The sequence below is a fragment of the Macadamia integrifolia genome, chromosome 1, assembly GCF_013358625.1.
Source record: "Macadamia integrifolia cultivar HAES 741 chromosome 1, SCU_Mint_v3, whole genome shotgun sequence".
Classification (NCBI taxonomy): domain Eukaryota; kingdom Viridiplantae; phylum Streptophyta; class Magnoliopsida; order Proteales; family Proteaceae; genus Macadamia; species Macadamia integrifolia.
Genome location: NC_056557.1, coordinates 5,329,950 through 5,343,301, shown reverse-complemented (window position 1 = coordinate 5,343,301; position 13,352 = coordinate 5,329,950). Strand labels below are relative to the sequence as shown.

At 38.0% G+C, this 13,352-nt stretch overlaps 1 protein-coding gene across 2 annotated transcripts in view; it reads right to left on the bottom strand.

Annotated features, from left to right (window-relative positions):
• Positions 1 to 11,307, bottom strand: part of LOC122078286 (probable beta-1,4-xylosyltransferase IRX14H) — a 16,368-nt gene extending 5,061 nt beyond the window's left edge. Inside the window, exons 1-2 of one of the 2 annotated variants that reach the window (XM_042644225.1) lie at positions 10,020 to 11,307; positions 9,388 to 9,936 (exon numbers count right to left, since the gene is read on the bottom strand). In XM_042644225.1, coding sequence (XP_042500159.1) covers positions 9,388 to 9,936; positions 10,020 to 10,804 — 1,334 coding nt within the window. In that variant the 5' untranslated portion in view covers positions 10,805 to 11,307. The remainder of the gene's footprint in view (positions 1 to 9,387; positions 9,937 to 10,019) is intronic. The other variant, XM_042644216.1, reaches the window with a different exon arrangement.
• Positions 11,308 to 13,352: the final 2,045 nt, after the last annotated feature.

Here is a 13,352-nt window from a genome sequence, read left to right as displayed (position 1 = left end):
CCCCCCCCCCCAAAAAAAAGAATAGAATTATTAATCATTTTATAAAAACCATACATCATACACGGTTCAGTGCATTCAACAACACAACAAATATTCCAACAACATAGTAAACTGTAGCTTCTAATGTGTTCCTCTACTGCCCAAGTACTCATTCCAACATTGTACTACAGTGTTTGGCCAAACAAACACACACACACACACACACACACACAAAAATGAGGTTTTCCCCTCATTTCTGTCAAAATTGACAAAACGAATGATTTTTAACCCATTTCTTTAGAAATTATTCTTGCAATGTAAAAGCATAGTAACATTTTGACCGAAATATTGACGCAATGAAATATCAGACTAAAATTTCAGCAATATGCCAATATTTCGACCAAAACATTGACATTTCTATGTATCACATGCCATTTCATTTCATATTTCATGAAATCTTAGCAAAATCTCAAATTATGAGACTGAGTTACTTAATACTTAAATCTTATATCACATGGGGGTACTATTGTATATTGGTTGTCCTTGATGGCAACCTTGGCCATGTGTTGTTAGTGATAAGGTGGCCCGAAGTGCTAACATGGTTGGTCACTTTGATGATGTGGCAGTGATGAGTAGTGTGTCAAAGGTTGGTTGAGTGCAGTGGGAGCGACATTGGTGTCTGTTTTGGATTTCCAAGCAAGGTTCTGGTTATTTTGACCTATCTATGTTCAGAGGCATTTTGGTCATTCAAGATAATTTTTTTGGTAGTTAGTTCCTTCTGAAAAGTTGTAGAGTACGTTGTACTCTGTCCAATGCATCCAGATTCGCTTCAATTCGATGGACAAAGAAGATATGACCAGTACAAAATTCAAGGGACATTTGGTCAACTTAAATGGAGTTTGAAGTTGGGTTATTCTGGATGATTGTAGTGCTCCAAGTTGTGAACGCAATGCAACTCGTTTCTTCAAAATCCAAGATCTTATGAGGAAGATACAGCCGTTTCCGTGCAATTGATACGAAAAAATCTCAAAAGTCCAATTTTGGAAGCTCTCAGTGAGTTGTGTTTCTCCACAAGGATCAATCATTATATATGAAGAGTTGAGGGGCATCTCCGTAATATCCAAAAGTCCGGTTTGATCCCTATTGGGAACCCCAGATTTCATCCAAATCTGTTCGGGGAGTTCTTGCAATAAAATATAAGGTCCGAGGGGCTGATTGTGATTTTCCCAAAATCAGGAGGGCCTCGGAAGAATCTCCAAAAGGCGGAGGGGCTTAAGTTGTGATTTCCAAAAGTTTAAAGGTTCAAAATTCAAATCAAGAGTCGTTATTAGATCCTCCTTTTTGCATGAAGATCCTACGGCCACAGTGAGGCCCATGCTACGGTGCTTCACGGTGCACCGTGGTCCGCCCAAAGAATCAATTTTAAGCATTCTTAGAAGAGGAAATTCAAATTTTTATAACTCCCCAAGACCCTAACCACAATTCCGTTTGGGTGCTTCAAGTTGGATTAGCTTCGTTTTTCAAGCTCTATCCACCCGTAGCAAGTAAGAATAGAGATCAGAGTGAAAAGTGTGGAAATTTGAGAAGAAGCTCTTCCCCTCCTTTTGTGTCCATTAAATGGTCTATTAACTTCAAGGGAAGGCTTTTTAAGATCCATTATGGAGGTCTTGCAAAGTGGTTTTGTGCTGTTATATTGATAGAAAAAGCAAAAGGGAAGAAAGAAAGGATTGTGTGGTCCCTTTGCTCACTGGAGAGGATGGGAGCTCATGTGTTGCATCAAATAATTCAATCTCCACTTTTGAGGGTAAAATTGCTCTAATTAACGCCTAGCTTGCTCAAGAATCTCTATCGAAGGTCTCCCCCCTTGGAAATGAAGTTAATGAGTTGAAGAAGATAGGAAGGAAGAAAGAAAATGGATGCCAAGCCCTAGAAACAAAAAATCCAAGAGAGGGAGGAGGGGAGCAAAGGGATTGCATTTGAATCAACTCCACCACCATTCTAGCCTTCCATCAAGCTCCACAGAAGACTGAAGAAATTAGGTAGAACATTATCAAAAACTTAAGATTCTTTGCAAGGAAAAAAAAAAAAAACCAAAAAGAAAAGAAGAGGGAAAATGGGGTCATGCATTGAAGCCTCACTCATATATTCCATGTTATTTGAGTAGTATGTTGAGCATGTAAGGGTGCTTTTGTGCCATTGTTAAAGCTATTAAGAGCTTCTACAAGTGAGAAAAGGAAGAGGAAGAAAGAAAGAAAGGAAAATAAGGAAGATAGAGTGAAGAAAAGAATATGGTTTGTTGTCCCCTTTATGCTTTAGAAGAAGAATGAAGGAAAAGGTTGGTTGAGTGATTCCCAAAGTAACAGTGTGCACTTGAGAGCTGAAGGTTGCTAGAGAACATAGTTGTCAAGGCGTCGCCTAGGCGTCCAAGCGGTTTGCCTAGGGCCTAGGCGGACATTCGCCTTATTGCACTGCATACCGCCTTGTGTTTTGGCACTTATTTATGCAAAATATCATTTAAGTAAATGCTTTTTACTTAAGATATTATTCATAAATAAACAAATACCCCCTATTTGAATCCAATAAAAATAGTTTAAAAATCAAATTCCAAAAGGATAAAAAGTCAACCCCCCAGTCCAAGAAGAAAAACTGGATTTTGGTTATAGGGGCGATTTTCAACTTTTAAACGCTGGAGTTTTTCTCAATTATGAAAATTTTATAAATTCTATCATGTTAAAACATTGCTAAAACCAAAAGTCCGGCAAAATAATTTTTTGTTTTGATATCCATAAAATTATTTTCATTTAGGCGATTTTAACAGCATTTGCGCACTTAAAAATAAGTTTGGCCGAAGCATAACTTTGTCATTACAACTTAGATTTAAGTAATCTTAGACTTGTTGGAAAGCTGTTTTTATATTATAACTAATACAAAAAGTCTCATGTAAAAATAATATCATTTGACCAGTCAAACTTGTTATAGAACCAGAGCATTTCTCTAAATATTGATTTTTTGTAACTTAATATGACTTAATGTTAATTTTTTATGATTTAATATGGCTAAATGTTGATTTTTAATGACTTGACGTTGCTTAATCTTGATTTTTTATGATACAAGTTATATATAACTTACTAAATAATGTTAGAAAATAGAAAAAATAAAAAATAACAATTGGTCGCCTTGTTCGCCTTGTTCGCCTCAAGGCGTGCGCCTTCTCGCCTAAGCGCTTAGACAACCCTCCCCCGCCTTGGTTCACCTTGTCGCCGTGACAACTATGCTAGAGAAGGTGAAGGGAATAGTGCTAGTGAACCTGAGGCATCTTAGGGGACATCCCCAGGACATCTTCAGACTTTTTCGGGTACCTCAGACAAGGATTGATAGGTGTACACATCTGGAAGTGCCTATGTAAAGAGGTTGTATGTGCATATGAATATGTATGTGATTGCTTCAGTGTCGGATTGATTGCCATATTAAGTGGACAATCAGAAAAAGGAAGAGAATTTGGTACACTAATTCATCCCCCCCTCTCAGTGCCAACCAGAACTCAACAATACTTTTTTCTCTAGTCAAAAAATGGAAAAGATTCTAGCTGGATCATCTAGATTTCTTGGCAATGTGACTTCTATCCCAACGACATGGCAGGATGATGTCACTGATCTAGACATTTCATGTACTAGGGGCTTTATTTATTTGCCACATGTTCTGCAAAAGGGCACTAGGATCATAGTTTTTAAGGCGTCGCCTTACCAGTGCCTTGGCGCTGATGTGGTCTAAAGATGATAAGGCAGTGCTCTGCCCAACGTGAAGTGGCTATGGCAGTCACCTTATAGCATAAGGCGCTAAAAGGCATCGCCTTATGACGACTTATGACAAAGGCGATCGCCTTATGGATTTTTTTTTTTTTTTTAAACACAATTTTAAAATTGCTTGATGAAGATTCCAAATTAAATTTTCTCATTTGGCAGGTGTATAAGTTTTGATGCACATGTGATGCATTGGATAAAAAACTTTATAACTTAAAAGACAGAACCCCAAATCGCATCTCTCTGAGTCTCCACTCCAAATCTCAAAACCCCAAAGCCGACAGTGAGCTCCCTCGTCCCTCCTCCTTCGATTCTTCTCCGACAACTTCTCCGGCGACTATTATTCTCCTCCAACAGCCTTCGGCGATCTCCGGCAAAGGTGCCTTCCACTCTCTCCAGGTATGTAATATGTTATTGTTTATTTTTCTATTTTCTGATTTTTCTTATCTTCTTTGTGCGCTTTTTTTTTCTCTCTTCTTTCTTCTCCCTTCTTTCATATTCATCATATACCATACAGTGAGACTTGAGAGTCGTTACAGTCAACTCTCAAGTCTTTAACAGCTTTTTTTTTTTTCTTCCTACGGTGAGACTTTGAGAGTCGTTACAGTCGTACGACTCTCAAGTCTTTAACAAATTTTTTTTTCTTCATCCTACGGTGAGTCTTACGAGTTACTGTGTGTTTTCTCCCTTCTTCTTCCTTCTTCTTTATTTTTAATTTTGCTTTAGACTTTTAGTGATAATAATTGTATTCAAAGTTCTGGCTTATTCTTTCCGATGCAACGAAGTTAGCTAACAGGCTTTTTGCAATTTTGCTTAAGTATTGTTTTCACTTTTCAAGAAGACAAGAAGTGGCTAATTGGTTATATTTAGACTAGAAATAGTTAATAATAGCCGCCAACTTCTACTCCCTTTAACACACACACACACACACACACATACACACACACACACACACTTTGATCTGTTATCTGTAATTCTATATGCAATTCTCAGATATATTATTGTTTATTTTTCTATGTTGAGTATTTTCTAATTTTTTCTTCCATTTTTCTCTAATCTGTCTTCTAATTTTTAAATTAAAAACTAGGAACTTGAATGGAGTTAGTTTCTATATTCAACCGGATGAGTGGATTCTGATGTTATCATGTTAATGTCTCCATTTTTTTTTTTTCAATTTCTCATATCTCTGGATACATAAGTATACAACTGGGTTATTTTTCCTGGAGTATTTTTTATTTTTCAAATTTTCCCATATCTCTTTAATGGAGGCATTTGCTTTTATTACACCATTACCTAATAGGCTAATATTCCCTTATAGCAGTAATATTCCCTTTTATTACCTTTTTCTTATTCTGATTACCTTTTTACATTACAGTGTTAAACAAAGAGACAAGTTGAATCCACTCATCTATGAAAACAATTGGTGATAGCAGTGGGGGTGAAAATACAAGTACTGCTGCTAATGCACAATCAACAATTGATCCAAGCAACGATCCAAAAAGGAGAGCTGAATCAAACAATCCTGGATGGAAATACGGGTACTGGCCTGACATATCAAACAAAAATTGGATTGTATACCCTTTGTGGGAAAGATGTCAAGGAAGGAATAAAACGATTGAAGCAACAGATTATTGGTGGCTATAGAGATGTAGCCAAGTGTGCGAAAACAATGGAAGCAATTGCTAAAGAGATGAGAGATGCAATCTTGAAGAACTAGAGGAAGAGGAACCTTGATTGTTTGGATGATTTGGGTGTTAACGATGAACCTACAGAAGTAACGGGACCACAACAGAATATAATATCCGATTTGGGGGTCTCATGTCCTATCCCTAGCTCTAGGACAACTGCAAGAAGAAATAAAACTATCATTCAAGCACAATCCAAACAACAAGGGATCCCATGGATAAGTATGTGAGGAGAACTCCAGAAGAAGTGGCTGCAGATAGGCGGGATAAATGTCTATATTAGACAACAAAGGAGAACCGTATAAGAGGAGGAGAAGAAGAAAGAGATAAACTTCGTTCTTACTTTGCAACGTGGGCTTATGAAAGCAGTGTTCCATTTAATGAATTGAAGTTAAGGAATTTTGAGGAATTGGTAGAGGCTATCGGTCAATATGGATCAGGTTTCAAGCCCCCTTCCTATCATAACCATAGGGGGCCTCTACTGAAGTCTGAAAAGGATAAAATTGATAAGCTAAAGGTGAAGTATCAAGGATATTAGAGGAAATATGGGTGCACACTCATGTCTGATGGGTGGACAGACAAGAGAGGAAGGCACCCAATTAATTTTCTTACTGTCCGAAGGGGACTTTTTTTTTTGGAGTCTGTGGATGCATCTAACCAATCACAAACAACTGAAATGTTATTTAAACTACTTGATAGTAAGGTTGAAGAGATTGGTGAAGATTATGTGATTCAAGTAGTCTCTGATAATGCTGCCAACTATATTGCAGCAGGTCGACTACTAATGGAGAAAAGGAACAGGTTGTTTTAGAGTCCATGTGTAGCTCATTGCATAGACCTTATGATAGAGGACATAGGCAAATTGAGCTCTTATATGTTTGTTATATCGAAGGGCAGGAAATTAACTGCATCATCTACAAGCACACTCGCCTTCTTGAAGCTATGAGGCAAAAAACAGGGGGAGACTTAGTGAGGGCTGGAGCGACTAGATTTGCCTCTTCCTATTTAACACTCCAGAGCTTATACAAGCATAAAGAATCTTTGAAAAAATAATTTGTTGACGATGAATGGTCCCGTTCTAAGCTTGCATCTACAGAGGTAGGGAAGAAAGCTTCTGAAACTGTGTTTGCTACAACATTCTGGAATAGTGTGATGGATTGTATAAGAGCATCACAGCCTCTTCTTCAACTATTGAGGATTGTAGATGGTGATGAGTTGCCTACTATGCCTGAAATATATATGGCAATGCAAGTGCCAAAGAAGAACATCAAAAAAGATTTTGGAGACAATGAAAGGAAATGGAAGAAAATCATAAGGATTGTTGATCACCGTTGTGAGACTATGATTATGGACCAATATATTTAGCTGCCTTTTTTCCTCAATCCAAACAAGTTCTTTAAGGCAATAGCAAATAATCCAGATAATGAGTTGGACTTTGCTCAAAAAGCAAGTGATGCCTTCAATGATGTTCTTGCAAGGTTGGTGCTTGATGATACCTTGCAAGATAAGATCATTCTCTAGGTTGACAAGTATACCACTGCTCAAGGAAGTTTTTCAAAGGACATAGTGATTAGACAAAGGGATAAGTTGAATCCTAGTAAGTATATTTCCTTTTAAAGTTCTAATTAGTTTATAACTTTGTATGTTGATTTTTTACTTAACCTATTTTTTTTATATTATATATTTATAGTCTCTTGGTGGTCTCGACATGGAAGTTCTACTCCTAACCTTTCAAAAGTTGCATGTGCATACTTGGTATTTGTTGCTCATCTTCTAGTTGTGAGCGTAATTGGAGCACATTTGAATTTGTGAGTATTGAGTTCTGAGTACCTGTACTTCACTTAATATGGTTTTATTGAAGATAACCTCATATTATTAATGTTTTTCAGATTCACACCAAGAGGAATAGGTTAGAGCATCAATGGTTAAATGATCTTATCTACATTCAGTATAATCGCCGACTTCAAGCAACGTTCCAAGAAAGAAAAGAACAAAGCAAAAACTACAATCCATTGTTGTTTGATGAGCTTAATTGGAGTAGTGAGTGGATGATTGGTGAATCAGAGGATGAATTAGTTCATCCTGAGAATGATCTCACTTGGAGAGATGTTGATAGAGCACTTAGGGCATCTTCATCATATCAAGGCCACAATAGACCAAGGAGGGCTCCAACATCTGCCAGTGAAACCATTCTTTGCTATGCCCGGCATGGTAGGAGGGTTGAGCTTGAGGATTCTTTAGATGAAGAAGTGGATGAGATGAGTGAAGAGGATGTTCGTGATGATGAAAACATTGAGGACGATTATGGCATAGCTCCAAGAAGAAGAAGAAGAAGAAGAAGATTTTAATTTAATTAGTGATTTGGATTGAACTTTGAGTCTTTGAACTTTGAAGTATTTTGAGTCTTTGAACTTTAAAGTTTTTTGAGTCCTTGAACTTTTAAGTATTTGACTTTCATTGTTTACTAAATTTTTAGCATTTTAGTTTATTTTATATTTCTTCTTCATTAAAGTTTTTAGAATGATTAAGAATCCCCAGGTTAGTCACTTCTCATCCATTTAATTTGGCATCTCGATTTTTACTTTCAATATTTTTTAATTCTAAGTTCTCAATTACTTCTTTGACATCAGTAGAAATATAGTGGATGACCTTACGGCTTAGGCATTCATTCTGGCATCATAGAGGTAAGTATAATAAATACTTGCATATTTTATGTCTTCCTTCTTTATATTTATAATTTTGTTTCATAATTATGTATTTATATTATATGTTAATATGTTATGATGATTGATGATTGATGATTGATGAAGATTAACTTAGTTTATTCACTTTATTAATTTGTTTTCTCTTACACTGGTATGAATATGAACTTTTAATATTTATTTAGCATATGAGTAATAGGATTCAACTAGGATTTGAGCCAAATAGATTGGTTTTATAAAAAAATTACGTAGGAACGCTTTAGTCAATAAGGCGACGCTTTATGCCCGCCTTATCGCTAAGGCGCTCCGAAAGACCCTCAAACGCCTCCGTCGCCTTACCGCCTTAAAAACTATGACTAGGATAGGTTTGTTGACAATAAGATAATCCAATGAGTCATTTTTTTCTCACCTGCATAGGCTGCTGAACTAGTAGAAATGACAATATTGTTTTCAATCACCTGCATAGGCTGCTGAACTAGTAGAAATGACAATATTGTTTTAAATTTCTAATAATTAGGCACAATAGTAACCAATGTATCTTTCCTTTGTTCTCCAACACATGCTCAGTGTTATCGAAAGAAGAAAGCAATATCAATTTTCCTTACAAGTATTTTCATAATAGCTGCTATTCGAGGAGTTACCTACCCAATCCAATTGAACTCATTAACAGAGAGAGTAGGATGCCATAACATATATGGAAAAAGGACCGATCAAGTCTCTACATGAGGCTTCTGATAGCTCAATGAGAGAAATACAATTTATTTCTATGTCTTCCTGCTATAAGGAGTTATAGGTCTAAAGACTCTGGTAATTGCCACTGTTTTGAGTCTGGTAAACTCCCCCCGCCCAAAAGGGGGGGGGGATTTCATCTCTTTCTGAAGCACACAGGTTCACTGGCAATCAAGGAACACGGTGAATTTTCAGGAAATGGACACAGAATATACAAGAATATTGAAAATAAGACAATCTAACCTTCTGTATGAATTATGAACCTAAAGACAGGGCTTTCACAAACACAGATGATCAGGGAAGACAAATGTTTTCCTTTGTTAAATCATCTGTGGCAACTGAATAGGAAATCAACAGCACAAAGATCGAACAAGTCGTAAAATGAGAGTAAAAACACTAATGAATTTAAGAGATAAAGAGAACATGAATAGCTAAATAAATATTGTGAAAAGAGATAGGAATAATAAGAAAGACAATAAAGCTAAGCCTTACCCTGGAGGGAACTTGCTATCTGCACGAGCTTCAACTCGAAGCCACCAAAGTAAAACTTTGCGTCCACAAGAACCCAGGGGCTCCACAACAGAAGCATCCTTCAAAAGAGACAGTGGACTCTCAAGGTCACTTCCATCCCTTTCCAGTGTATCTAGATCCTTCACCCAATCAGGCTTAACACCGGCTTCCTTCCAGACCAACCTGGAATTCAGAACAAATCCAGCCCACTCCAGCTTCCTAGGCAGCACTGTTGCGCTGTCACCAATGTAAACGGCACTCTTCGCAGCATAAGGTAGAGAATTGAATGTGTGCCAACCAACCAGACTTCCGGATGAGTTGCAAGCAGGGCCTTGAACAGGCAAAGGTGAGTTCTCATCATCCTGCTTCTGAGTCAAAAACTCATCTGAGTTACCGGAATGAGCAAGAATTCCAACCGAAACAGCACCAATCCATTTCACAGATTGGATCTCATCAAACAACTCCATACTGTGCATATTACTATCATCGGCAAACACCACAATTCCATCCAATCTCTGCTCACTGACGATTCTGTTCACCCAAACGCCGACGAAATCAACTCCAATTATTGCAAAAGTTTACAAATTAAGACGGTAAAAGAACAAAAATCTCACCTCAGTGCACGAAGTCTCATTCTTGCTTCCATCCGATGGCGATTCTCCCAATCAATCGGCATCCGTTGATCAAAGCCGATGTGGATGGTTCGACGACCGGACTTGGCAAGAAGAGAAGTGGTCTCATTAGTGATTCCTCCAGCTTCAACGACGATCCAGATGAGATCATAGGGAGCCAGCATGAGTGAGTGCATTAGGCCCGTGAGATGGAGGGTTTGGAAGGTGCGGACATAGGTAGGGGTGATAACAATCAAGGGTCTTGGGTTCTTGATCCCATACTGAACTCGCTGTTCTCTCTGAACTCTCTCCATAATGCGATGAGCTTTCATGACCTCCACTGGATCCGGGTGAGGCCAGGGACGGATTAGGATCCCATGACGACCAACAACGACGCGGCTGCCGCTGCTAATAGCGGTCGTTCGATTTAACGAAGTGTCGGGATTCTGAATCGTAAGGGTTGAAGGCGGAGTCTGTGAGGTAAGGCCCTCGGCGGCAACATTGGTAGTTGTAGTTGTAAGGAGAGGACGCGCAGTGGTGTAGAGCTGACTAGTGACGGAGGGGGAGGTACTGTTGTTGGTGGAGAAGAGTAGGAAGATGATGAGACGAGAGAACCTAAAACCCATGACGAGGCTGATAAGGCAGCAAAGCCCATGAAGTACCAACCAGAAGAGAGCCGCCGGCGATTTGAAAGGTCCCTCAACTGCGGACTCCAAAGGCCCATTTGCTCTGAAACTGTTATTCCGGCGGGTGTTGCAGTTCTGCTGCTGCAACACCGAAAGCTTCATCTTTCACCTACACAGTAACAACCCTTCTCTGCGTTTTTTCAGGCACTGATCAGGGGGTGAAAGCAAGAGAGAAAGGAGGGCTGGAAGGAGGAAGGGAAGAAGGGGAAGTTAATGTGTCGACAACCTAAGCCTGAAAGAAAGCGATGTTGGGGAAGAAGTTGGGTGGTGGGGCAATTAGCCGGTGACTGACTCTTTTTTTAATTGTAATTGGGGAAATCATTACAAAATTCATCTGGGTTGCTGCTGTTTTGGTGAACTTTAATCAAAGATTTCTTAGGTTTTACGATTGAAAATGGAGATGGGGATGGAGATGAATGTCTTCTTCCAAGAGATAAAGAGAGAAAGAGATCGAAGCAGAGAGAGAAGTAGATAATTTACCAGAAACCTGCCACTCCGGAATACAGGGACCCAGCTTGGTTGGTGAAGACCCGAAGCTCTTCGTGCCGGAGTTCGGACAGATATTAAGACTTGATACCGAAGAATCCGCAACCCACGCTTTCCATCATCTGCTAGTCTATTTAGTATTTAATTTTTTTTTTGTTTACCAAAGATACCCCTGGGGTTGACTGATAAAAAGGTACGATTCATACGAGGACAAGATCGTCAGAAAAAAAATTAGAACTAAAATCATGTGATGCTGATGAAGAAGCTGTTAAAATGATAATGACACAGAAACAGCAATGTTGGTTTTTTTTTTTTTTTTTAATTAAACGTCATCTTAATTAATTAATTAATCAAGTATTAGGATGGGGATCTATTATTATGATTTACGGTGACGTGGCCGTGAAAACATGAAAAGCTGTGTTGTCACCGGTTTTTCTTGATGTGTCAAATTTCCGGCGTATAGGTTTGAGGATGGTCAAAGAGGTGGGCTGTCACAATAGTGGAGGATGCAGACAGCCCATCGGTTGGTAAGTTTTGGTTTTTTTTTTTTTTTTTTTTTTTTTTAATTCTTTTCTTATTTTATAGAAGGTTGGTACTTGGTTGCGAACAATTGTAAGGAAGCAACTTAAATATGGAAATTTCAGGGATTCCTTCCCTTTATTTTTTTTTTTAAGGGAAAAAAGCCATGGCTCGCTGGTGCAGGAAACGCTCAGAGATAACACGCATGAAAAGATTACATATTTACATTACCCTTGTGCCAAGGTACTGAAGAAGCGTTTTCTCTCATTGGTATCATATCATTAGTATCACACGTTGGTGTTTCTTGTGTTAGTAGGATAAGGTTCTTTTGCTTTTTCTTTTTTTTAATTGAGAAATTGTATTTATCGTAAATATTCCTTTGGTTGACCAGGCACATCTTGTTCTTCTCATGGATTTTTGAAACCAGTCCTCCTGTGTGGCCTGAATCTCTACAGTTTGAATGGCAAGGAAAATAAAGGGGAGAGAAGTGAAGTTAAGGCCCTCCGTAATATGATTGTTTAATATGATTTTTACATATAATTTAAAAAAAAAAAAGAGTTGTTTTTTTTTGATAAATAGTGTGTATGTATTAAAAGGGGAAAAATATACAGAGTAATGCAACCTCGATTTCCTTTTTTGGGCTGACCAGAAGAAAGGAAAAAAGGCCCCTATAAACCAAGCAGGACAGACCCTGCATTACAAGAGGTAAAAACCTGAAATAACTAAAATAAATTTACATTTTATAATAGATCTTAAACTCAGCATCATCCTTCACTAAACTATTCAACTCTTCTGGGAAGTCCTAAGGTTGAATAATAAACTCATCCCGGGTGGTTGCAAAAGCTACCAAAAAATCAGCAGGCCTATTCATCTCTCTCCATACATGCTTGAACTCCTTCTTTAGAAAAGACCTCGAATTAATTTGGATCTTACTTTTAAGGACTTTGATGTTCCAAGGTCCTTCAACCACACCATTAACAATGTCTATAGCCACTTTGGAGTCTGACTAAATAGACACTCCCATGATGTTATTTTCCACACAAAAGAAAAGTCCTTTGAGAATTGCAAATAATTCGAGCCACAAGACATTTGAACTTTCTCCCAAACCAGCAAAAGCAACAAGTGGCACCCCCCCCCCTCCTATCTCTAATAACTCCATATGATGCACCATCACAATGTAAAGCAACCATATCCTCTGGTGGCTGAAACCAGAAACAAACTCTAGGGATCACTACTTTCCAAGTGACTTTGATTCCCCAACTTGCTACTAAGTACTAGTTTCTAGGGTTGCATGTAGCAATAAAATTCATAATTGAACACTTTACTTTAACTTCTGAAATTATAGCTTCCATAATCTGTGATCTATTTCGGATTTTGGATTTGAAAATCTTGAAGTTTCTTTCTTGCCAAATGTGTTGTACAATGGCACAGAAAGCTAACTTCCCCACAACTCTTAATGGATCACCATCATGAAACTCATTTTTAATCCACACTACAATCTCCATGACATTATCAGAAATATTTCCCTTTTGATTGCAAAGTAATGCAACCTCCCCTCATATAGCACATGTAAATAGACAGTTAAAAAATAAATGATTTCTACTTTCCATACCTACCCAACAGAAAATGCATTAAGGATTAATAT